Source organism: Ambystoma mexicanum, chromosome 8 (assembly GCF_040938575.1).
Source record: "Ambystoma mexicanum isolate Mex_15411 chromosome 8, UKY_AmexF1_1, whole genome shotgun sequence".
NCBI classification, from domain to species: Eukaryota; Metazoa; Chordata; class Amphibia; order Caudata; family Ambystomatidae; genus Ambystoma; species Ambystoma mexicanum.
In genome coordinates this window covers 1632652263-1632679715 of record NC_090929.1, presented here as the reverse complement: position 1 = coordinate 1632679715, position 27453 = coordinate 1632652263, and the positions used below count along the sequence as shown (strand labels likewise).

The window sequence follows — 27453 nt, the reverse complement described above, 5'->3', positions numbered from 1 at the left end:
GGGGGCTCCACTTAATTCAATTATCAGAGAGATGGCATATCCTTAGTGTGGCCAGCAGGAAACAGCCAGGCCTGGGAAGTTACTTGTGAATCGAGTTTCACTCCTGATGGGGGTAGTTGCCAGGCAAAATTGGAATCACTTTAAGCCAGTTTTTAGCCACATGTCATTTCTGTTCCCCAGTTTTCTGCATTCAAATAACTAACAATTTTTTACATATGCAGCTAGAATGCTGATTCTAAGTTTAAAACTATGACATTTAAACAATTGCAGCCTAACTGACACTCAAAAGTAGGTCACTCATTTCAGAAGACTTTGTAGATCAGAGGTAGTGCCGGGTTTACTGATGCAAGAGGAGAAGCGAGCTTCAAGTGAGAGGAGTGGAGAAAGTGATCAGTCCAGGAGAGTGCAGTAGTGAGCAGGATAGATAGAGGAATGTTAGTTGAGATGAGATCATCCAAGGTGTGGCCAGTGCTGTGCGTTGGGTCAGAGGGTAAGATGTAAATAGAGAGAGAGTTGCAAATTGTTGTGCGTTGGAAGTCGTGGAGATATAAGAGACCTCCGTCCCCAAGTGCCGCGCAGGGAGAAACTTAATACACTCCCTAGGCGACCTTTGAGGCCACAGGTGGAGAAGATCCGACGTCTGAACCGAAGTGTTAGGAACCCCAAGGCGGCTGTGAAAGAAAGCAATGGTTACAATCCAAGCAAGCAGGGCACAACGAGTAACATAGATAAAAGAACCCTCAGGGTCTTACCGGGGATGGAAAGGATGCAGGACCTGGAAGGCTCCAGGACTCACTCAGGCAACGGACCGGATAGGACCAGAGGTAGTTTGTCGGTCTCCACCTGGAGAGTGTAGTACCGGAGGATCCCCACAACTGGATGGTAAGCGTCACCAGTGAGATCTGGCCCAGCGTGCAGCGAGGTGATATGGGGAATCCAATAGAAGTCCGTTGGCAGAATCAAGGAAGGGTCTAAAGCCAGGAGAGCCGTCCGAAGGAAGAACAAAGAACAAGATCCAGAGGGAGTCCGTGAGGCAGTCCGAGGTCAAAGTATCGTGTTAAACTGGGGAGCCGATGTCGCCGTAACCAGAACGTGATCCGTAGGAAGTCCGATATACAAGAGCAAGGTTTCAAGAAGCCGGGTACGTAGCACAAGAAAGTTCGCCAAACAAGGTCTCCGATGAAGTCAGCTGTGAAGCGCGGAGTACCGGTATTGCCTGGCTTAAATGCGTTCACTTCCTGGTCACGTGATGATGACTGGAGTCACGTGACCGGGTCAACCCGGTACGAGGAATTGAGCGGCTACCTAATCTCCATGGCAACTGCCAATGGAGAAACGGCCGCAAGCGCGACTGAACAGCGTGCGGCGATTGCTTTGCCAGCGCGCTAGCCGCACCGGGTTGCCTGTGAGAGCCCTGGGGGACATGTGGAGGAGAGTGAGTTCTGGATAATGGGGCCTGGCCTGAGACATGAACCGAGGACGTGACAGAGCCCCTCCCCAAAGGCCCACGACCACGTGGGCACGAGGGATGCTCCCGGTGAAACTGTGCAACCAGTCGGGGGGCTTGGACATCCGAGGCAGAGACCCAGGAACGTTCCTCCGGACCATAACCCAACCAATCGACCAGGTATTGCAGGCGACCCCTAAGGAAACGGGAACTCAGTATTCCCGAGACCTCGAAAACATCAGGCACCCCCAGGGAAACAGGGGCTGGAGAGGGGCGGAGACGGGTCGAGGAGGGACAGGGTTTGAGAAGGGAGGTATGAAAAACAGGATGAACCCGCCAAGAAGAAGGGAGTACCAGGCGATAGGCCACAGGGTTGATGACTCGGGAAACAACATAAGGACCCACGAAGCGGGGCATCAACTTGCGACAACCTTTCAGGTGGAGATGACGGGAGGACAACCAAACCCGGGAACCAACAGGATATAAGGGCGCCACAGTACGCCTAGCGTCAGAGGAGGCCTTCATGGAAGCCTGTGCTTCTTGCAGATGGACAAGGACCCGGGCATGAAGGGACGTCATATCCCGAATACAGGTGGCGGCGGCCGGGTTGTCAGAGGGCGTTATGGCAGGGACAGGGAGAAACCGGGGATGCTGGCCATACATGGCATAGAACGGAGAGAAACCAGTGGAAGAGTGTGTAGCGTTATTGTAGGCAAATTCCGCATAACGGATGTTTTGTAACCAGGTTGTCTGCTGCTGTAACATCAGACAACGTAGGTACTGCTCCATAGACTGGTTGGTTCTTTCCGTCTGCCCATCGGTTTCCGGGTGGTAGGCGGAGGAAAAACGCGCATCGATACCTAGCAAAGCGGTCAATGCGCGCCAGAACCGGGAGGTGAATTGAGAACCACGATCGGATACCAGGACAGACGGAAGGCCATAAAGGCAGAAAACAGAGTCAAAGAACAATTTGGCCAAGGCAGGGGCAGAAGGGACACCATGACAGGGGATAAAGCGAGCCATTTTTGTGAAGACATCTACTACCACCCATACGGTGTCATAACCCTTGATCCTGGGTAAATCGGTCACGAAGTCCATGCTCAGGGTGTGCCAGGGCTTAGGGGGCACGGGTAACGGGCGTAAAAGTCCCAACGGACGGCCCCTACGATGCTTGCCCTGCGCACAGACTGAACACGAAGCAACGTAACAGCCCACATCCCGTCTCATGGAGGGCCACCAGCACCAGCGCTTTAGGAGATCCAAGGTGCGGGCCTGGCCCGGATGACCATTGATCGGGGCATCATGTGACCACTCCAGGGCCAGGTTTCTGGTATTGGCGGTAGGGAGAACCAAGCGGTCCTGTACATATGGTAAACCGTTATGGAAGGAGGGGTCCCATTCTGACAAGTGATCGGGATGGTTTTTTACCCAAGAACGGATCTCCTCGAGCAGAGGCAGAGGAGGAGTACAAGTACAAACAACATGTCCCCTGGGCAGAAGTGTGTCAGGATATACAGGCAACAAAACCCCCCCAGGGGAGCGAGACAAAGCGTCTGCCTTGCTATGCTCAGAACCAGAGCGGTGTTTGATTTGGAAATTGAAAGCGGCGAAGAATAGGTGCCATCTGACCTGCCTACTGTTCACGCATTTCAAGGCTGCTAGGTCCTGTAAGTTCCTGTGGTCGGTGTATACCGTGACCATGTGTTTGGCCCCCAATAGATGATGACGCCAGGTGCGAAAAGCGTCCATCACCGCCAGTAACTCCTTTTCTGTTACAGTGTAATGGGTTTCTGCAGGATTAAATTTACGCGAGTGAAAAGCCACAGGATGAAGCCGACCCGTATTGGGGCATACTTGGGATAGGATAGCTCCCAATGCGAAGGAAGAGGCGTCAGCCTCAACTATGTACGGCTGGTCAGGGTCGGGGTGTTGTAACACTGGGGCAGTGGTGAAGGCGTCCTTTAATGCGTCAAAAGCCTGCTGGTGTAACGTCTCCCATTTGAACGGGACAAGAGGACTGGTAAGGGAAGTGAGAGGAGACACTAAAGAAGAGAACCCAGAAATAAAGCGCCGATAATAATTGGCGAAACCCAAGAATGATTGTAGGGATTTCAGGGTTTTTGGCGTTGGCCAATCAAGGACCGCTCGTACTTTGGCACGATTCATGGCCAACCCACCAGGTGTAATGTTGAACCCCAGAAACTCCACGTTAGCTACATGGAACAAACATTTATCGGGTTTCACAAATAACGAGTGGAGTCGCAGCCGGGACAACACTTCTAGTACGTGTTGGACGTGTTCCTTCAATGTGTGCGAAAAAATGAGAATGTCATCAAGGTACACCACCACATAATTATCCAAGATGTCCGAGAAGATGCCGTTCATGAAGTGTTGAAAGGTGGCTGGGGCGTTGCATAGGCCAAAGGGCATAACTGTATATTCATAAAGGCCATACCGCGTACAGAAGGCGGTTTTCCACTCGTCTCCCTTTCGGATGCGGACGAGATTATAGGCCCCCCGCAAGTCCAACTTGGTATACACGGAAGCATGGGTTAACCGGTCTAGGAGGGGAGAGATGAGTGGAATCGGGTACCGGTTCTTGATAGTGATGGCATTAAGTCGACGATAATCCACACAGGGGCGGAGATCGCCCTCTTTTTTGGGCACAAAAAATATGGGGCTAGCCGCAGAGGACCTAGATGGTCGTATGTGACCTAAGTGCAGCGCCTTATCAATGTACCTTTTAAGCGTCAAATCTTCCGAGGCGGATAGGGAATAAATGCGGCCCGAAGGTACTTCGGTCCCGGGAACCAGGTCGATCGGGCAATCATATGGGCGGTGAGGAGGGAGTACTTCGGAGGAGCCCTGATCGAATAACATGCTGTACTCCCGATACTCCTCAGGAATGTGACCAGAGACTAGACCCACTATGTGAGAGGCAGGGGGAACATCATCGTCCAGGATTGATAAATGGGCAACTGCCCCAAGAGCCAATGCCGGGGTGTCAGTCTCTGAGTCTGTAGGAAGACAGAAATTCTGGCAGAGCTCGGATTCGAAATATATCTGCCCTGTTCCCCAGTCGATATGAGGGTTGTGCTCTCGCAACCATGGTATGCCTACGATGATACCGAACTGGGGCGTGGAGATCAGATCGAAATGGAGGGTTTCTTTATGGGTTGATTGGATGGTCAGGATAAGGGGACCTGTCTGTTGTTTGATGGGACCAGAAACAAGCTCAGACCCGTCAACAGTTTGAACCGGTTCGGGTCGGAGTTTGTTGAGCAAAGGCAGATTCAGAGTCTGGGCTAGGGTGATATCGATATAGTTCCCGGAGGCCCCAGAATCTATGGTGATCTGTACGGGATGAAGGATACCAGGGGCAGGCTGTATGGTAGCTTCTACCTGGATGGGCCTGATTCGACCAAACGATGGAGTGGGACTCGGGGAAGGGCATGGAGGACTCGATCCTACCCCCGTATCTAGGATCGAGCTATGCGAAAATCCGGTTTCTTGGATTTGGGTTTTCGAGGACACTCCCTGATTAAATGCCCCCCCAGTCCACAGTAAAAGCAGGCGTTCTCAGCCCTCCTGCGCTCCCTTTCCCTAGAAGTGATGGGACTCCTAATACCCCCTATTTGCATGGGCTCAATGGTGGATTCGGGGCAAGACGATGAGGAGGCAGAGCCGGAGGAGTGAAGGTAGCCGGCCTCAGCCCTACGTTCAGAGCGTCGTGCGTCCACTTGGAGTGCCAGATCCACCAAAGCCGGGAACTGGACAGGTAAGGATGGAACCATGGCCAGAGCGTCCTTCATAGTGTTGTTTAGCCCCCTATAGAATACTACCGATTTTTTGCTTTCGGGCCATGAGGTCTCAGCTGCTAGCTGACTGAACCGAGTGATGTATTCAATTAGGGAGCTCTTATCCTGTGATAAATCCAGTAATTCCAGATCATGGGACTGTGCTCTGTATCTGGTGTCAAACACCCTGGACATTTCCGTTATTAACAGATCAAAATCATAGAGGGCAGGATGATTGTTTTCTAGCAGCGGGTTTGCCCAAGCAGCAGCCGTGCCAGCTAGGTGAGATAGAGTAAATGCTGCCTTGGTGGTGGGGTCAGGGAAAGCAAGGGGTCGACACAAGAAGTGTAATTTACACTGGTTGAGGAAGGTTCTAAATTTCCTCGGGTCCCCCTGGAATTTTTCAGGGGCAGCCAAAGGAAAGGGAGAGGGCAGAACTAATGGAACAGGAGCCGGGAGTGGTTGTGCAAGGGGTACAGAAACTGGGGGGGTGTCCACCAGTTCTGGGTCTGCGGGCAAGGGGTGCTGGGCGCTCTGCAATAGGTCGAGACGCTGATGGATGGTTGTATTAGCAGCAACCATGTCGGCCCGTAGTACCGTAATTGCCTGGATTATAGCAGCCAGGGGGTCTTCAGCTGCGCCCTCCATATCTCACACGACCAGGCTTCACAGTCTGTTGTGCGTTGGAAGTCGTGGAGATATAAGAGACCTCCGTCCCCAAGTGCCGCGCAGGGAGAAACTTAATACACTCCCTAGGCGACCTTTGAGGCCACAGGTGGAGAAGATCCGACGTCTGAACCGAAGTGTTAGGAACCCCAAGGCGGCTGTGAAAGAAAGCAATGGTTACAATCCAAGCAAGCAGGGCACAACGAGTAACATAGATAAAAGAACCCTCAGGGTCTTACCGGGGATGGAAAGGATGCAGGACCTGGAAGGCTCCAGGACTCACTCAGGCAACGGACCGGATAGGACCAGAGGTAGTTTGTCGGTCTCCACCTGGAGAGTGTAGTACCGGAGGATCCCCACAACTGGATGGTAAGCGTCACCAGTGAGATCTGGCCCAGCGTGCAGCGAGGTGATATGGGGAATCCAATAGAAGTCCGTTGGCAGAATCAAGGAAGGGTCTAAAGCCAGGAGAGCCGTCCGAAGGAAGAACAAAGAACAAGATCCAGAGGGAGTCCGTGAGGCAGTCCGAGGTCAAAGTATCGTGTTAAACTGGGGAGCCGATGTCGCCGTAACCAGAACGTGATCCGTAGGAAGTCCGATATACAAGAGCAAGGTTTCAAGAAGCCGGGTACGTAGCACAAGAAAGTTCGCCAAACAAGGTCTCCGATGAAGTCAGCTGTGAAGCGCGGAGTACCGGTATTGCCTGGCTTAAATGCGTTCACTTCCTGGTCACGTGATGATGACTGGAGTCACGTGACCGGGTCAACCCGGTACGAGGAATTGAGCGGCTACCTAATCTCCATGGCAACTGCCAATGGAGAAACGGCCGCAAGCGCGACTGAACAGCGTGCGGCGATTGCTTTGCCAGCGCGCTAGCCGCACCGGGTTGCCTGTGAGAGCCCTGGGGGACATGTGGAGGAGAGTGAGTTCTGGATAATGGGGCCTGGCCTGAGACATGAACCGAGGACGTGACACAAATATTGCGGAAAGGTCCTGAGGAATCAGGTGAGTCAAGGTGGATGTTGAGATCACCTAGTAGGAGGAGTTGAGAAGAGGAGGAAAGGAGGGAGGAGGCCGGGTCAGCCCATTCCGAGAGGAAGAGGGAGCGCTGACCAGTTGGCCGATAGAAGGTAGCTAGCAGAAGTGAAGAATTCGGAGAGAGGGAGAGCCTGAAGACCAGGCACTCAAAGGATGAGTAGGCCTGAGTGGGAATGATAGACACAGGGATACACTCAGGGAAGATCATTGCTACTCCCCCACTTGGTCTGTTTTGTCTAGGCAGATAGATTATCTTGTAGCCTTCAGGGAGAAAGGTGTCAAAACTTGTGACAGGGCTATATTTTAACCAGGTTTCAGTGAGGGCAAGAACATCAAGATCCAGGAGTTCAAGGAGGTTGTAGATGTCAGAGGAGTGTTTGAGAGCTGAACAAGTGTTAAGCATGGCAATAAGGAGCAGAATGCCATCAGTGAAAGAGAGTGCCTGAGGGACAGCGGTAGAATGGGCAGGGTAGCCAAGGCCGGCCACGGAGCTGGGACCATAGTGGCTCAGAAGGGAGACAGTGCAGAGGGGCCGCAGGGGGCAAGGGAGCCCCAGATTCAGTTTTAGTGGGTGGCAGGTTCACCAAAGAGGAGGAGGCTGATGGGTTGTCAATGTGTGGGGTGGCAGCAAGTAGGCCGTTGTGAGGGTAGAAGGGTGGTTAGGAGGTGGCAAGGGGGCCACGGTGGGCACAGCTGGCAAGGGAGCCAGGGCTGCGGAAGGAGGTGGTGCAGATGGCGGAGGGAGGTTGGTATGGTGGGGGAGGAGACTGTCAAAGAGTAGAAGGTTGGGTTGAGGACCCTATACCACGATGGTACCATTGCGGTAGACATTGATGATGACCCTGGAGGTGGAGAGGGCAAGAAGGACCTCCCAGTGGGTGCCACCATTGATGGGTGAGGAAGAGAAAGGAGAGAGAAGACCGATCATATGGAGAGTTTATAGGTCATGTGAGGGAATGACAAAGAGGATATCAGTGAGAATCTCTCTGGCAGAGGTAGTGACATAGGTGTCTGCAATCGGAAGGCCTTGGTTAGAGCCCAGTATGTCCTTCTTGAATTTCTTCCTGCCGGACTTGGTAAGGGGTGAAGGATAAGAGATAGAGATGCAGTTAGAGAATATAGGAAAGACAGAGAGCACCATAGCAAATTGCAGAGAGTGAGGTACACTTAACCAGGCTGCAGAGGCGTTGCTAGGGGCGTGGGTTAGGGGCCTTTAGCCCCAGGTCTTTTGGTTGTAGCCCCGGATAGAATCCCAAGGGCTACCACCAAAAGGCTAGCTAGCCCTGATTCCCAAAAATCCCGACTTTAGCGTAGCCCCGGATCCTTTCCAGACCTAGCAACACCCCTGCCATGCTGAGGCCACAGAGGCACTGGGAGAGCAGTAGGTAGAGGGGGGGAACAAGGTGCAGGACCTGGGAGAAAAAAAAACTGGGAGCTGGGGGGAGGTAGTAGACACAGAAAAACAGTAAACACACAGAGGAAAGGGGGGTAGCGGGTGTAGGATTGAACGGAGTACTAGCACAGAAGGACACTAGGTACTGAGTGAGGGTGAGGGAACAGGTAGCAGACTAAACAGAGTACAGAGGGTGTGGATTTGTTAACACATTCTCATGAAGCAGGTTATGCATACAGCTAAAATACACATTTTTAAACAGCAGCAGGACAATCTAGATGTGCACACAGCTAAAATATGCTTTTTAGGCAGCAGCAGGACAATCAAGATGTACACACAGATAAAATATGCTTTGTGGGCGGCAGCAGGACAATCCAGATGTACACATAGCTAAAATACGATATTTAGGCAGCAGCAACAGGACAATCAAGACATGCACACACCTGAAATACGACTTTTAGGCAGCAGCAGGACAATCAAGATGTGCACACAGCTAAAAAAACGATTTTAGGCAGCAGCAGGACAATCAAGATGTGCACACAGCTGAAAGATGATTTTTAGGCAGCAGCAGGACAATCGGGATGTGCACCTAGCTATAGTACAATATTTAGGCAGCAGCAGGATGTGCACACAGCTAAAGAACACATTTTTAAAAATGATTTTCAGGGCACTAGCTATATAAGCAGGATACTACAGGGGTGTAGCAGTGGGCTAATGTCCAGGAAAACGTGGGTGTTAAGGTTTGGCTTTTTTTTTTACAACAGTAAGAGCAAAATGTCTTCCGAGGAAAGTTAATAAGGTTGTTGGGAGTGGCTCAATGTTCAGAAGATGATGCAGGCAGCATAGAAACAAGTCCATACTTACGTGATTGCTGAAGGGGCAATGGTCCAGGAGCGCCAGGATAGGAAACCCCACATCCAGGTGCATGATGACGAATCGGGAAAGAAGAGACCAACAAAGCCCAGCCAGGAGCAGACAGGGCCTTAGATGTGGGCCTTTGAAGAGGTGGACCGGCTAAAGCCTGCCAGTTCCTGATAACCCAATGAAGGAAGAAAGAGCCAATCGGATGAGGGGGCGAGTGAGGAGGATCTCCAAGGGCTTTCTCAATATGAGAACAAGGCAGTGGTCATCTTCAAAATGCTGCATGGTGCCAGGAAAACAAGGGCACACAGATGAAAGTTGCACACAAAGCCACAGAACAGACTGCCTCAGAATGATGGTGGGCAGTGTAATGCGCAGCACAGATGCCACATGGTTGTCAGCGATTTTACATGGACATTTCAAAATGAAAAGTGCTTTTTTATAATTACGCTTATTTGTTATCTAGAATGAAAATTATACTGCATGTGGTATTTTCAAGATAAGCTGCAAGGATTTCATGCATCACAGCGACCAATGCGGCTTCCAGGTGATGTGCTATGGACTGGCATGCAGGGGGTCCCCATCCTCTAACTCTGAGTACTGGCGAAGATCAGCTCAGGCTGGTTTGTCGGCCTAGATGTGGGCCTTTGAACAGGGGGCCGGCTAAAGCCGGCTGGAACCCGATAGGCCAAATGTAGGAAGAAAGAGTTAATTGGATGAGGGAGGCGAGTGAGGAGGAACTCCAGGGGCCTTCTCAAGATGAGAAAAAGGCGGCGGCCATCTTCAAAATGCTGCGTGGTGCCAGGAAAACAAGGGCACGCAGATGAAAGTTGCACACACAGCCACAGTGCAGACGCCTGAAATTGATGGTGGGCAGTGTAATGTGCAGCACAGATGCCACACGGTTGTCTGCGATTTTCGATAGGTGTTTCAAAATTAAAAGCCCTTTTTTATAATTACACTTATTTGTTATCTAAAATGAAAATCATACCGCACGTGATATTTTCAAGATTTTCCACAAGGATTTCATACATCATGGCGAACAATGCGGCTTCCAGGTGATGCGCCATGGACTGGCAGGCAGGGGGTTCACACCCTCTACCCGTGAGTGCTGGCGAAGATCAGCAGAGGTGCATGTCTTTATTCAAATGATCTGCGTGCTCATTGTAATAGAAATTGTGGGAAGAACTCAGACCTCTGCTGAACGTCTGTTGGTAACTTCTACAGAAAACCCTCATTTGGACCACTACTCATCACTTCAGGAGGGCCCAATTCTAATTTTATTCTGACAAGACCATCATTCTAGTTATTCATTTGGTATACTCATGCTTATCGAGTCCTTACTAATAGGACAGTCTCAATCCTTCCATTCAGCAAGGATTTAATCCAGCTTGTAATCTTTCCTCCAAATCCGAGGGAGCAAAGTTTAGAGACAAGGATGGAGTGTCCCACAGTAGCGAAGGCGATAGAGTGATCCAAAAGGGTTAAAGCTCTGGCTCCTCCTTCGTCAACCTCTGTCCTAAACTCATTTATGATAGTGCTGTGATTAGCAGAGTACGTCTTCCTGACCTGAGTCCCAACTGGGCCTGCTCCAGAAGATTGCTTTGTTCAACATGATTTTGAACTTGTGCCATCACCACTCTCTCAATGAATTGAACAGATACTCAATGAGTGTTAGGGAGAATTTTCCTTTCCGTGCTAATTCCCTTCAACCTTGGAGACCCCCAGCTCCTTTTCTGGACTTAGGGCTTGTGATTTTGTCCACCTGAGTGGGACCTATTTCTCACTCCCTCATGTATTTTCCCGACTGGGATTTTTGTGTTTTACTGTTTTATGGAGTCTGACAAACTCCATAGGCATCTGCTTTTTGTATAGTGACACACAGCACCTTAGGAGTAGTGCCACTGAGAAATCCCTTGGACTTCTCTAAATGATTGAATCACATTTTCTTGGGTACACTACCGCTCCCAAGAATGGTGGGACCTGCACACACCACCCTATGTGGTGTGCTGGGGGGTTACCTAGTAATTCCTTATCCCACTTCTCATGTAACATGTTTCGTTACACTAACCTACTTTAAATGGTGGTGGCAGTGGTTTAATTTCACTACCAGTGTGCATCTTTACCGCACGCTGAACCCTCACCTGCAGTAAAGAAACCCTGGGTGTCTATTTCCCCAAGATGGCCACTGTCTTCTTTTTTTTCACCATGTTCTCTTGTTTAGTTTCTTCTGGGCTTTTTCTCTGTAAGTTGAAGCAGGTTTGACTTCGTTGTGTGTTTTGCATTTGCCGGGCTTCAGCCCTGAAGCCCGCCCGGGCTCCAGTGTGTCTGGAAATGCAGGAAGGGAGGTAGGGTCCTGAAACTTCCCTGCCCTCTGTCTCTAGGTGTGCCTGAGTGAAACCAGTCCTTATTGGCCGGCTGGCTATCCAGAAAGACCAGCCACCCTGCTGTTTGATTGACAGCATCGGCTCTGAATGAATGGGAAATCGCATAAAAAGCAAGGTTTTTGGGACTAGAAGGTGAGTCGACCACTGGAGAGGAACATCTGAAGAAGAAGACCCGACGAGATGCCAGCAGCATCCACCTGGTCCACGAAGTGCCCAGTGAAGCCCTGCAGATGTGCTGACCCTGTTTTCATATTGACTGGGAAGACCCGTATGGGACAACTTCCTCCCTTGGGCTGGTGGGAACAATCAGATTCAAGACAAGCTTCCATTTGGCGCATCCCCCATTTTCACTGTCTCACCAGAGATGCAGAAGCCCAATGCCAGGGGACCTGTGACCATTGACGAGTGCATCATCTTGCGAAGTCCAAATCCATCCAAATCTTCGTGGGCATCCAGAGGACGCAGTAGAAGCAGGGAATCTTGATCCAGAGTCCCCTCCCCACAGTCCTGGACCTAGGGAGCAAGCTACTTCCAACCAGAGTTTTTGTTCTTCATTTGCCACCGAGAAAAAGGTGCCAAAACACTGAAGTGCCGCTGAAACAAAGAAAATCCATTGCTGAGTAGTCCCTCCCCCAAGTACTGCCACAGGAGCCTGCAAGGCGTCCTCCCTTTTGTCACCACAACCAAGGTCCAGGAACAAGGCTCTGCCAAGCTGCAGCAAGGAGGAATCCAGCTGGGGCATTCTTCTTCGAATCACAGGTACTGTGAGGCTTGGGGTTTTCACCTTTTAGCCATAAATTGTGCTTCCTGTCCTGCGAAGTACTTTTTGGAGTTGATCTCAACTCAACTGCACTGGCCTAACAGCTGGTGCTCTCTGCAAAGTAGCTCACTTGAGTTACTGTAATTTATTCTGAACTTACTAACTTTGTCAATACTTTATCTAAGAAGAAGTGCATCAGAACTATTGACTTTGTCCATTGACTATGGCTATCCTGGCTCCCTAAAGGCACTCATCTGAACCTACTGGCTTAGGCAGTACTTTAGGAGATTGTAATGGTTTTACAATCTGTTGAAAGTATGTTCTAAGTCGTATTCTTTTCTGTCCTTAAACAACTCAATAACTGAAAATAAGTGCAACACTGACGTGTACTGAAGTTACTCCATGTGCTGGAACATGTGTTAGCATAAGAAAAGGATTTACCAACTTGTATTGTCTTTTAAAAGTGAAGCCAAACCTTGATTGAATGTTACTAGTGTTACTAGTAGATACAGCTTTTCAAAGAATGCTTATTTAAACCTTGTGTATATGTTAAATAAATATTTATGTATAACTTTAAGTGTGTAAGTGTTACTTGGCTATTTGTACTTACTGATTTCAATTGTACAGCTCTACAGCTTACATTACCCCTCTTAAAATAAGCCTGGCTTCTCAGTCACACTACCAACTTGTGTAGTACAGGACTATATTAAAAGGTGGTTACCTAATACCAAGCAGATAAGTCTTGTATAGTCCTCGCCAGTTGGACTGCACCGATTCTTACCTAACAATGGCATTCAGAAGAAAAGAGGAAATCTCTGTGGCAATATATGGTAGTAAGCGATTGTGTGGAGAACCAGAACATTTTGCTAACGTTAGTAGGTTTTCTGTCTGCTTAAAAGTGTGCTGAGAAAAACTTGACAATACAGGAATCATGTGATCAGATTCAACTGTTTGCACACCATCAGAGTGTTGCTTATGAAGATGTTCTCAATTTTACAAAAGTTCTGCAAGAATGTCAACAAATAGTTGTGATGTGATAATAGAGGAAACTAATGCAGTAGGATGGTCAAATTCTCTCACAAGATAAAAGATCTCACTGGAAGTATCAATTGTGATATCAATTCATTGACTAGCAAGTCCCTTTTTGACTTTCTTGTTTTCTTTATATATCCGTAATTGTGATCTATATGTTGCCAGAAGAAGGGGCTCCTGAGATGTTTTCCATTTCTTTTTAGATTTCTAGTTTTCTATCGAAGTGTATTACTCGCATACGTACCTCTTATGTTTCCTAGTGCTGTTTTTCCTTTTCATTATTTTCAATGTGGGTATGAAGTCTAAACGATTTAGTGCAGAACAGTTAAATGCAATCAGAGTCTCTATAGGCTTGGGTAGGCTACACAGGTTTGGGATATGATTCGCTTTTTGTACTATTTTGTCAGATGAAAATGATTTCCAAGGGCGTGTTGTATTGTCTGATCGATCCTTGCTGGGAAACAAATAGAGGGGAACAAGAAATGGAATTCTCGAAATGGTCACCACACAAGACGTTTGGCTATTGTTAGCCAAATATTGAGTATGTCCATAGTGTATGTCCGATTTAATGTGTTGTATTATGAATAAATGCAAAGTCCTAGTTATCTAATAGATTCTATAAAATAGATTGAATTCATGGCTGTGAGGTTCTCACAGTGAAAATGCCTGCGCTCTAAATCAATACTAGCTACGATTCCTGCGAGCATATCAAGAAAATAACAATTTGACTTTGGTGTGCTATATATACGAAACACAACACAACCATACTATAGTTTGTGGAAAGTGACAATGAAACTAAAAGAGATTACGTGTGTAGCAGAGCAGAGGTTAATAATTTCGAGTTCTAAAGATCAGGCAACACACACGAACCAGAACTTCACATTGTCCTCAGGGGCTGATAGTTTGGCTTAATCATTTCAGTGGGGCTTTTCTAACATAAAAGTCAGCATCATGTTATGTTATGTTATGCTATGGGAATATATTAAGTGCACAAACACCAGAATGCAACCTGGCGCTTAGAGACAGGAACGTGGGTTTTGAGTGCATGTATGAACTCAAGATAGTTATACATAACACAAACGGTGTGAGGTATTGAGTTCCAGAGTTGATTTGCCACCACAGAGAAGGTGCGCACACCTCTCTGCATATATCTGAAGGGTCGGAGTGACACTAGCCTGGAATCAGCTGAGCGAAGGGGACAGTAAGGAACATACCAGCAGAATTTAGTTTGCTGGTATTCAGCATCTGTACAACAAACAATACGGAGTACAAGGCAAAGGGCTTTAAAATTAGCACGTTTAGCTACGGGAAGCAAGTGCAGCCGGCACAGAACAAGAGAGATGTGCGCTGTCCTGGGGGAGGCAGAAACAAGTCTAGCCACAGAATTCTGGAGGACCTGAAGACGTTTTTTCAGATAAAAGGGTTGGCCAAGAAACAAAGAATTGCAATAATCAAGAGAAGACAGTGCAAGAGAAACAACCACAGGGAAGTGAAACTGAGATGGCACAAAAGGAAGTACTTTGCGTAGGGTTTTCAGTGGAAGGTGACCCTTCTGACACACAGCTTTCATTTGCAGTCCCATGGAAATGGAGGATAAGATCTTAACTCACAAGTCCCTTACCACTGGAAGCGCAGAGGGAAAGGGGCAGAGTGAAGGGGCCCAAAACAGAGGAGGCCAGAGCGAGGTCTCCATAGAGGAACCTGCCACAAGTACCTCTGTTTTGTCACCATTGAGTTTTAACCAATTAAGACCCATTCATTCCCCAACCGATGATTAAAGGCAGGATCAGAGCCCGGATGCAGTTTCAGACGAGGAGAGATCAAGACGGAAGACAATTTGAGTATCGTCTGCACAAGAATAGCAGACAAACCCAAAAAAAGAAATAAGCTTGGTGAGGGGTTGGACATGGACCTGGTCTTGGGTTCTTAAGAGAATGTACTTAGCTTTCTGGGTGTATAGAACAAGTAAAAAAGCACAAACGGGTAATGAATGCCTTTTAAGATATCCTGGAGTAATTGACTGATGCAGCTGCTTCCGAGATCCTTACCAAAGAGTCTGATAAACTGATGCCAAGTACCATTGCCCTTTCTATTTATTTTAATTTACATTTTTGTTCATTGATGGCTCTACCCTGAGGGTCTAGGAGCGTCTTACAAGGTTCAAAAATATAAAAGGTGTGAGGTGAACTTGAAGTTCCAAATCTTTTCAGATCAGGAGAGGAAGATTAGGATAGACAGGTGATAGCAGGTAGGGCCTGGATTACATGTGGGGAAACAGACATGTTTTGAGACTTTTCTGGAAAGTGCTGATGGAGGGTGAAGTGCGGATGTGAAGTGGTAGGATGCTCTGGGTGCCCTCTAGGTAAATGTTTGCTTTTGTCTGCTTGTTAGTTTGCAGAGTGGAATGTGTTGAAGGTGTTGGCTGGTTTGTCTTGAGTTTGTTTGGGTGATAGGCGTCAGGTTGCTGTGAAGCTAAGATATGGTGGGCATGGCTTTGAATACAGTGCAGAGTCCTTTGAAGGTAATTCTATAGGGTACAGGGAGCCACTGAAACTGTGCAATAGCTGGGGTTATATGTGAATGTTTGGGTAGGTGGAGGATGAGTCTGGCTGCTGCGTCTTGTATGGCTTGCAGGGGGGCAAGGATGCTGTTGGACAGTTCAGTGAGGAGTGCATTACCATACTCCAGTTTGGACAGAACTAGTACTTGGACTGCAGTACAGGAGACATCAGGGGAAAGGATGTGTCTTATTCTGTGTAGGAGTAGTAGTTCTAGGTTGCATGCTTTTGTGATGCTTAAAAGAAAGGTGAGGTTGATGGTGAAGCAAAGTGATTTGCAGATGTGTAGAGGGATATGTGTGGGTGGTCTGTGGCAAGTTCTTTGATACAAGGTGTGTAGTTGGGTTTGTGCCGGGGGTGGCAGATGAGGAGGTATTCTGTTTTGGAATAGGTGAGTTTGAGGAATGGGTGGCCATCCCGGTGGTGGAGAAACTGTTTTTGAGGATGTGGAGATGTGAGCAGGATCATATTTGGAAGTATATTTTTGTTTCATCTGCATATTGGTGGAAACGGACATTGGGCCTCATTACGAGTTTGGAGGTAGCCATGCCCTTAATAAGGGCATGGCTACCTCCAAACTCGGGTCCGGGTTCCCCGAATGGGGAATTATCGGGCCATTCCGACCTAGGAGGGCCCAGTATTTCCCCATTCAGAGAACCCGGACCATCCCCATTCCCATTCGAGCCCCCATAGGGCTCAATGGGAATGGGCAGCATGCTAACAACGGGCCGTTAGTAACGGGCCAGTTGTTAGCATGCTGGTCCCCTTGCGGGACCCGCAAAAGACATCTGGTCTGACAAGATGTCCAGAGCGGGTCCCACAAGGGAACCTCGTAATGAGGCAGTATGGGTTTAACGGCGCCGGCACCTTTACCAGCACCGTTAAACCCATACTGCCAGAGTCGTAATGAGGCCCAGTGTGTTCACTGAGGGTCTGTCTGACAGAGTCTACATTGGGGTGGGGGGCGATATGGAGGCATGGAGACAAATTGGCCCTCATTACAAGGTGGGCGCAATGGCATACCGGGCACCGGTAATGACACCGGTGCCTGTAATCCCTTTGCGCCATACTACAAGGTCCCTTTGTGGGTCCCGTAATTGCCGCCTGGTTTTACCAGGCGGCCTTAGCGGGAGCCGCAAAGGGACCAGGGAGCAAATAACGGTACCGCAAATTGCGGTACCGTTATTTGCACCTTCCCCATTCCCTGGTGAATGGGGAATTACCGGTCCCGCCGACCTCGGACTGGACCGGTAATTACTCCATTCACCAGAGTCGGACCGATTTTGGAGGCAGCCATGGTGCTAATAGCACCATGGCTGCCTCCAAACTCGGAATGAGGGCCATTGGGCCTCATTCCGACCCTGGCGTTAACCAAGGCGCACTTAGCGCCTCGGTTGACGCTGTTATTGTTCCGACTCCGCCATGGTGAATGGCGAAATTAACGCCCCATTCCAACGTTGGCGGGGGCGGTAATTCCCCATTCACTATGGGCCCTTCCCCATTCCCATTTTTGCCCCATAGGGCTCAATGGGAATGGGGAAGGCGCTAATTACGGCACTGTAAATTACGGTGCCGTAATTAGCTCCTCGGTCCCTTTGCGGGTTGTTTTTTTTTAACGCCTGCAAAAAGCAGGCGTTAAGTACCAACCCACAAAGGGAACTCGGAATAGGGCGGTAAGGGTTTAACGGCACCGGTCTCGTTACCGGTGACCGTTAACCCTTACCGCCCTACTCGGAATGACCCCCATTGTGTTCAGTCAGTAAGGAAGAAGTTGAACCAGTCAGGGACAATGCCTGTGACGTTCAACCTGTGGGTTGAGCTTTTGAGGAGAATGGTGTGGTTGATGGTGTTCAGGGCTGTGGAGGAGTCAAGGAGCGTGTGTACAGTTGTGTGTCCTTTGTGATGTTGTGGAGGTCATTGTGGATGTGAAGTGTAGCAGTCGCGATGTTGATGCCAGGTCAGAAGCCAGGCTGAAGGGGTTATTTGTGGTAATGTGTTGTTAGAGTTGGAATGCTCACAACTCAAGGCTGTTAAAGAGCATTGACATTTGGTAGGAGGATTGCTGCTCCAGTGATCAAGGCAATCTGGAAAACAGATTCTTCCTCTACACCCAAATGTTAATACACAGAGGATGAAGCTGAAGGGGGCAGCAGTAGCACCGTTTATGAAGACCTAGCCCTCAATGCCGTTCTATGGGGCAGCATTAGTGCAACTAGGCAGAAAGTACACAGGCTCCAAACTGCACCTTTCACAGGTTCTGTTTTACTGGCAGCACAACACATAGATTCCTGTACACAAATTAGTATGTGCAGGCACACAGGTGCACAGTTCAGAATCTTCCTGATCCATCCTCGCAGCAGGGGTCACCTTACACATCTTACACATTGCTGTGCAGAGGCAATTGCCTCCTCCGCTCTCTTCCAATCTAACCAGCAACAGCAGGACATGGCTCATTGCACACGTGCTCTCTGCTGAAGGCGTAGAAGACACCGAAAAGCAGAGGTTCTGCATCTCTTGTATCTAAGATGCCCTCATGGCTGAGGAGGCATCTTTCCCCTAATGCCCCTCAGGTAAACATTGTTAGGACCCAGGAGGGTGGCTGGAAAGGGGAGCTGCAGAACCTCCAGTAAAATGCAAATTCAAAGGCTGAAAATGCTGCAAGCGCCCCAGTGATAAGTAAGTGGCTACAGTGATTGGTGCTCAGCTACTTTTGCGGTCGCTTGTGGTCTGGTTCAGAAGGAATGTGACCTTGCACTTTGGGTTGCACTTCCCCTTTTGATGTGGGAAAGAACCTGATTTGTATATGGTCTTTCCTACTGTGTAGTGCCATGGGAGGTCTGGAGAGTTGCCCAGAGGTTAAGATTCATTCAAAACCTTCTTGCCATCACTCTTCACTTTTGATTATGTTTTTGTTTGGCAGGAGAGTTACATTGTGGGGTTGACTATAGAACAATCAGCTGTGAACACGATTTATACCTGCAGCATTCCAGATGACATAGTATACATATATATATATATATATATATATATATATATATATATATATATATATATATATATATATAGAGTGACGCAACCGATTGCGGGTGAACTCGCTTTCATCGGAGGATGGATGGGGATTCCAAAGCATCGGTGAGTGTTCCGCGGGCTGCCCGATTTACTCTGTGATTTTGGTCCAAAATGGTTTGAAAAAGCGCGTTGCACAGAATATCATTACATGTGCATTCCAAGTGGCCGTTCCATAACGCCAGTTCTCCTTCCGCATTACGAGCCTTTATTGGCCCGTTTTCTGTAAATAATTACCCATCAACAACTTTCTCTCCAGTATATGCCTGAAACATCTTAGCAGATAGAGAAAATGCACGCCGCGAACAGGCACAGACTTTATTTTGAGAAACCCAGCCCTTCAAGAGACCATCCAAAACCACCATAGAGAAAAGCACTGTGGAAAAAAACGAAATCAGTTTATTAAAAGAACTGGAAAAAATGCAAAAAAAAGAAATAAGCAAATGGTGGGAGGAACATTCACTTCAAAACTATGTGGATGTTAGAAGAATTCCACGGGAGCTGAGAATTCTAACCTCGCCTTCGTTTGAGGAGCAAGATCTGGCAATGCTGAGAGAGTGGATTGACTCTACTAACCAGTGCTCAGGACAATTTCTGAATATTTACGCGTGCATAGATAGACAAAAGACATTGACAAAAATAGAGGAAATCAATGAACAACTCTCTTCCCTTCCCTCCAGCGAAGATGGAAATAAATTAAGAACAAGCATGGTAGGTAATTTGAAAACCTATGAAGAGGATATAAAACTGCGCAAACAAAGGAAATTTCTTCGTGATAAGGAAGATTATGAACTGGGCAGAGTATATACATTTGCACGGCGATTTGATCACTTAAGGAAAAACATGCCAAGTCAAAATGCAAAAAATAAAGAGACAACCCCAAGCTCAAGCGATGTAGCTACTACATCAGATTCGGAAGCCTCAACGAGCACCAATGAAAACCTGCCAAAAAAGACCAATTTTTTAGACGAGATGAGAATGTTGGGGCTGGATGGCCGAAAAAATACCACCAAAAAGAACATAGGAAAGGGCCGTGGCAAACAACAAGGATCAGGAGGAAGAAGAAAATAAGGAGGGGACAAAGGAATAAGCAGCTCAGAGTCAGATCAGAATACAAGAACACGCTCTGGGACCAAAAAGACGCAACAAATTTGAAAAAAATCTATAACAGCATCATCAACCTTTCAGATCATGTCCTTAATCCAGAACAAACCAAAGTACTGCAATATGGATTTAATTTGTGCCCTACTGCTGAGTATGACTATATGGAAACTAGAATTGACTTTTACAAATATATGCGAAAGATCCGATTGAAAAAATTCTTTATTTTGAATCCACCAAAAGAAAAACAAAGCACTGGCTTATCGTGTCGAACTATGGTAGCAATAGAAGATCTAGACACGCTAATAGACGTAGCTAAACTGGAACTAATCGGGGAACAAGCTGAAGGGTCCGTCGCTGTCACTCCTGAAATGCTAAACATAAACACTGATTGGCCTATAAAAAGCAAACTGAAGGCGAAATCTAGGTTCAACCCAACCTTCCAACCAGGAAGGAAAATTGAAAGCCTTTCAGGATCTCGTCATACACGACCTAAAGAAAGCCAGATTTCAGAATCAAAAAATCAAATCGAATTTTTCAATAAAAGAAAGGAAAACTCTTAAAGATCTGCAAGAGTTAAATGATGTTGTCATAAAAGCATCTGATAAAGGCAGCAATATAGTCATCCAAAACAGAAAGGACTACATAAAAGAATCAAAAAGGCAATTGTCTGATGTCATTTGTTATGAAAAGTTGAATGAGAATCCGATGGAGGCAGTAAAGAAGAAAGTGGAAGACTTCTTGAAAAAATGGACAGATCTTGAATGATGACGATTACAAATACCTGTACAATAAGTTCCCCACCATACCGACAATTTACTTTTTACCAAAGGTCCATAAACATCCTGTCACGATGCCTGCTCCCGGGGAGCCGGCTCAGGCCCTGCGTCCCCGAAAGCGGACATCAAGTCCCCGGGGAAGGTCCCAGCAACCCCTTATAGGGGCCCTTTGGACAGCGTCCAGGCGCCTATGGCACCAGACTCATAGAAAACGTCAGTCCTGGCGCCATAGGCGCCAGGCTCATTATGAAAGTGTTTGGGTGCACTTACCTGATGCAGACCCTGCTGCAGAACCCCGGCCTCCTTGAGGCCTGAAAGGAACTACTTTACCTGTGGGATTCATTTACCACCCGGGGGTGGTCGGGGAAGGATACATACCTGATTGGAGGAAGGACACATTCTAGGAACTTCTTCCAAGGCTATTTAAACCACACCCGATCAGCCACACGTGCTTCGTGTTGTTCTGCATCTAGCAGCTGGACGCTCACTGTGTCTGCTCCTGCATCCTGACTTCTGCCACGCCTGCCAGCATCCTGAATCACCTGCAAAGGAAGGGAACAAGAGAACAGAAGAAGGAAAAGGCCTTACCTGCTAAATCTGCATCCCAGAGACATTTCGCCGACGATCCTGAAAAGGAAGACATTTATTTTTAAAAGCACATCGCATCGATCGCTGCAGCGCCTCATTCTACTCACCTTACAGGGCGCTTCCATGTTCTGCAGCGACCATCCGGATCCGCAGTCGCGCCCCAGCACCTAGGAGAAAAAGACAATAACGAAGGTGAGAGAAAGAAGGGAAAAGGGAAGCTAAATCTCCATGTTAAGACTTACCTGCTGGGTCATTCCCTTTTCATTTCGGGTCCGCGCCGCATCCAGGCATTTTCGGACCCCGGCCCCTAAGGGGAAAAAGACATCAGCGTTAATGAGCGAATGAAAAGACATTACCAAGACGCTCATTAAAGACTTACCTGATTTCCACAAGGATTTCACCTCTCATCTCGGGTCGGTGCCTGTTCCCCGGCATTCCGTACCCCGGCCCCTATGGGGAAAAAGACACTAGCATTAGAACATTAATGCATGGACACAAGGGGAACCACTTATCAAAACCTTACCTGGAAGCCAAGCAAGTTTGGTTCTCACCAATCCGAAAATCCAGTGAAGTAACTGGATACCAACGCGCCCCTGCATCAGAAGCAGGATGGAGAGCTTGTCCTTCCAGACCCTAAAGTGAGACGCTACGGGGAAGCACAGAAGGGTTTTGAGGAGGGTGAGAGGGGTAAGTGGGAGGCCGATTGCATTAGCCCGCAGACAGTTAACCCCCTATTTTCACCTACAGAAGGATACTTCTGCGAGTCAGACAAGCCAGATTTGGGGCCCGGTCCAGTCCGTCTTCCGACCCCTGCGCATCACCTTAGACGAGGTCACAACAGCGCGAACCAGGCCAGCGCCTCCGCGGGAGTCAGGTGAGCGTTACACATCCATCTCGTCCCCCAGGTAGACCCATTTTTACCCTGTATGGAGCCTCCCTTGAAAACATATCGAAATATGTGGACCAAACGCTGCTACCTTTAGTCTTTACATTCCCATCCTATTTACGGGACACAAAAGATTTTTTGAGTAGGATTGAAGGAGTAGCTTGGGAAAAAGACTTCATGTTTGCAACACTAGATGTGGTATCTCTTTATACCTCCATTGAACACCAGGATGGGAAGAGAGCATGCAAACATTTTTTAGACAGTAGATCTTTAAATTACCGTACACACAGCGAAATGATTATGGAAATGATTGATCTATGTCTATGTAATAACATTTTTCTATTCGATAATGTCTATTATAACCAGTTGAGAGGCACCGCGATGGGCACGAGCTTCGCTCCATCATACGCAAATTTAACAATGGGTTGGTAGGAGAAGTTTACTGTATGGACAGAGGCAAACAGCCAGTACACCAATCAAGTAGTTCTTTGGCTACGGTTCATAGATGATCTATTTATTCTCTGGAATGGTAAGGAAAAGGAGTGGCTCGATTTTGTAGAAATTCTGAATACCAACAACTTAAATTTAAAATTCACAGAGACACACAGCCGTGAGTCACTAATTTTCCTTGATGTATTGCTAAAAACAAACCAGAAAGAAATCAGTACAGAGCTTCATCGGAAACCCACTAGTTCTGACATGCCTCTATTTGCTAGCAGCAACCATCCAACTGCATTAAAATGGAGCATACCGTATGGAGAATTTGTTAGAATTCGGCGTAATTGTAGTGAACTTGAGTGCTTTGATAGAGAGTGCAAAATCACGGCCAACAATTTTGCTAATCAGAGATATCCAAAAGCAATTATTGAAAGAGCTTACTCCAAAGCACGCAATTTAGATCGAACTGCCCTATTACTAACTAATCGAACATCTGAAGAAGTAACAAAAACAGATGAGATAAGGCTTATTCTCACATACGGTACTAAAGCCAAGACAATAAGAAATATACTGCGCAAACATTGGCATGTTTTAAAATCCGATGAGGCTCTACAACCATACCTTGCGGAACGAGCAAATATAACCTTCAGAAAATCAACCTCCATCAAAGATCTTCTTGTGAGTAGTTTTTTGCCCCCCAAAATAGAAAAGCTTGGTATCTCTTCATGGATAGGGAGCAAGAATACAAGTTTCCATAAATGCACCAAGTGTAAAGCGTGCCAACATGCTTTAAATAAGAACAATTTTGTGCATCCTGTATTGGGCAATATTGTAAAATTAAAATCAATGATCACATGCAACACAGAGTTTGTTGTATATGTACTGTCTTGTTCTTGTGACCTTTGGTATGAGGGAAGTACCATAGGCAAATTGAAATTAAGAATTCTGCAACATATGCGAGCCATAAAGAATATCGATGCCTCCTATCCAATGGCAGTCCACTTTAGAGATGTCCATCAAAGTAAACTGGATTGCTTCAAGTTTTTTGGAATACACCAAGTGAAAGAGAATCCACGAGGGGGCAATCGAGAATTAGAACTCCGTCAGATGGAAACCAGGTTTATATTAGATCTAGCAACCAGAAAGCCTAAGGGACATGACTTAGATGAAGAGTTGTATACTTTCCTCGGCACACAGAGTGTTTAAATACTGTAAATCTTATACATTTGGGAAATATTTTGCTAATTGTTGGAAAAATTGGAATGACTTGGATGCTGGGTACCAAGAAAGAAGGGAATAATTGAAAAAATCCTAAGAAAGTCTTTTTACTTGTTTTATTAGTTCATATGTGATTTTATTTTATCCGCCAAACGTATAGAGTGTCCATGTAAAGTCCTAGATGGAAATATGATGAAATTTACTACCTTAAATATTTTCCCCTTTTCAAACTTTGGCCATTAATGTGTGAAAGAAGCATTAATAATGTGGCACTTATATATTTTAAGAAATAATGCACTGTTCACTTTAGCTTCTATACACATTGACAACATTAAGGTTCTTATTGGTTTAACCTTATTCTCCACCTTTTTATCCAATCATTGGAGTGCATACGAGTTGTTTGTGGGCAAATATTTTTGTAAATTTAAAAAGTTAAATTATAATAAGGATTTTCTTCCCCGGGAAACTACTACATATTTTTTCCATGCACTATGCGCTTTACATATTTTTTAAAATTAATAAAGTAGTTTCTCCGATATATTCATTCCTGAAAATATATGGAATACACAAACGACTACATTATCACAAAATGCACACTAATGATGTTTTAAACTAATGGTGTAGTGAATACAAAAGTCATTACAAAATGGCCGAACGCTTTTAACAATGGAAAACATAGAATTTAATCATGGTAGAAAGTGAAAACGGACAAAAAAACTCAGTAGAATCATAGAGTTTTTTGCATGTGTACCTGTACTTAATGGCTGGATGTATGTCTGTTCTTTTGTACGTGATCAAGCAACGGGTGCGTTGAGAAACGCATTGTACCGTGGCAAATCTGTTTTTACCGATGCCTAAATAAAACTGGATATAAGAAATACATACGTTGTTGTGTGATGGGCTGACTTGAAGGAATTCTACGATTTGGCATACGGCTGTAACTTGGCGAGTGCCGTCTCACTTTGGGAGAAGTGCGATAACTTCTTTTCTTCGAAATATATATATATACAGATATATATATATTTGTGAAAAATATATTTCACTATATCCAGGCTTTACTTACACAGACAGTTATAGACCCCTCTGTGCTTTACTCACTGTTTGATGGAGTGGGTCAACATTTTCCTGAAGTTATAAACTCTGTGTTTTACTCACTGTTTGATGCAGCGGGTCAGCCCTTTCCCTGCAGTTATAGATTCCTCTGTGCTTTACTCACTGTTTGATGGTGTGGGCCAGCCCTTTCATGCAGTTATAAACTCCTCTGTGCTTTACTCGCTGTTTTGTGGAGCAAATGAGCCCTTTCATGCAGTTATAAACTCCTGTGTGCTTTACTCACTGTTTGAGGGAGCAGATCAACCTCTTTCTGCAGCTATAGACCCCTCTGTCCTTTACTGACTGCTAGATGGAAATGATTAGACTTTTCCTGCAGTCAGCACCCGTTTACCGCCAGGCTAAAGGTGCTCTACAAATGCATAAATATATAAACCCCTCTGTGCTTTACTCACTGTTCGATGGAGCAGTCAGTGTTTCCATGCAGTTATAAACAGCTCTGTGCTTTAGTCAGTGTTTGATTGAGATTATCTGACTTGTCCTGCAGTTATAGACACCCTCTGTGCTTTACTCACTGTCCGATGGAGCGGTTGAGCCTTTCCCTGCAGTTATAGACTCCTCTTTGCTTTACTCTCTGTTTGATGGAGTGGGTCAGTGTTTTCATGCAGTTATAAACAGCTGTGTGTTTTACTCGGTGTTTGATGGCGATTATCTGACTTTTCATGAAGTTATAGACGCCCTCTGTGCTTTACTCACTGTTCGATGGAGCGGGAAAGCCTTTCCCTGCAGTTATAGACTCCTCTTTGCTTTACTCACTGTTTGATGGTGTGGGCCAGCCCTTTCATGCAGTTATAAACTCCTCTGTGCTTTACTCGCTGTTTTGTGGAGCAAATGAGCCCTTTCATGCAGTTATAAACTCCTGTGTGCTTTACTCACTGTTTGAGGGAGCAGATCAACCTCTTTCTGCAGCTATAGACCCCTCTGTGCTTTACTGACTGCTAGATGGAAATGATTAGACTTTTCCTGCAGTCAGCACCCGTTTACCGCCAGGCTAAAGGTGCTCTACAAATGCATAAATATATAAACCCCTCTGTGCTTTACTCACTGTTCGATGGAGCAGTCAGTGTTTCCATGCAGTTATAAACAGCTCTGTGCTTTAGTCAGTGTTTGATTGAGATTATCTGACTTGTCCTGCAGTTATAGACACCCTCTGTGCTTTACTCACTGTCCGATGGAGCGGTTGAGCCTTTCCCTGCAGTTATAGACTCCTCTTTGCTTTACTCTCTGTTTGATGGAGTGGGTCAGTGTTTTCATGCAGTTATAAACAGCTGTGTGTTTTACTCGGTGTTTGATGGCGATTATCTGACTTTTCATGAAGTTATAGACGCCCTCTGTGCTTTACTCACTGTTCGATGGAGCGGGAAAGCCTTTCCCTGCAGTTATAGACTCCTCTTTGCTTTACTCACTGTTTGATGGAGCGGGTCAGCCTTCCCCTGCAGTTATAGATCTCTCAGTGATTTACTCACAGTTTGATGTTGCAGGTCAGCCTTTCGCTGCAGGTACAAACCCCTTTGTGTTTTACTCACTGTTTTATAGAGCGGGACAGCCTTTCCCTGCAGTTATAGGCCCCTCTGTGCTTTACTCACTGTTTAATGGAGCAACTTGAACTTTCCCTGTAGTTATAGATCTCTCAGTGCTTTACTCACAGTTTGATGGAGCGGGTCAGCCTTTTCCTGCAATTATAGGCCCCTCTGTGCTTTACTCACTGTTTAATAGAGCGGGTCAGCCTTTTCATGCAGTTGTAAACTGCTCTGTGCTTTACTCACTGTTCGATGGAGATGGTCAGCTTGATTCGGAAGTTGTTCTTCACTTGTATCCGCCATTCACAATGTGTGTTCGCTGGATAGTTTTCTGGATAATATGGGCTGGAAATGTACCCTTCTGGTTCTACCAGGATTCCTCCACAGGCATAGATGGCTGCAGGCAAATAGAAAGTAAAGGCACATCGGTATGTTGTCATTGTCATGAAGACAGCACTAATCCTTGACAGGCCCGGTGATTGCATTGTATGCCAGCAGGTATGACACCCTGGCAGTAGCCTACTTTCTTGTTTGGCTATCAGGAGGGTAGGCAGTAGTGGCCTTCTACCCCAATGATTGGAAAACATTTTAGCTAATCAATCAATATTGTATTGCTTATAAAATATGTGGCAGAAGTACAAGGAACAATGAAAACAATGGCCCTCATTACATGTTTGCCGGTCCAGAATTAATGGTGCCAGTAAAACCGTACCGGCCCCGTTTTCCGGACCGGCTAACTACGAGTTCTGCGGGCAGGTGCCATTCCGCCTGACAGTTCTGCGGCCAGTTTTTCTGTGGTCCCCATTCC

The 27453-nt window shown here is 46.8% G+C and overlaps 1 protein-coding gene across 1 annotated transcript in view; it reads right to left on the bottom strand.

Moving 5' to 3' along the window:
- Positions 1-27453, bottom strand: part of LOC138473430 (deleted in malignant brain tumors 1 protein-like) — a 650575-nt gene that overhangs the window by 310689 nt on the left and 312433 nt on the right. Inside the window, exon 6 of the mRNA XM_069612089.1 lies at positions 26892-27042. Within this exon, the coding sequence (XP_069468190.1) occupies positions 26892-27042 (151 nt within the window). The remainder of the gene's footprint in view (positions 1-26891; positions 27043-27453) is intronic.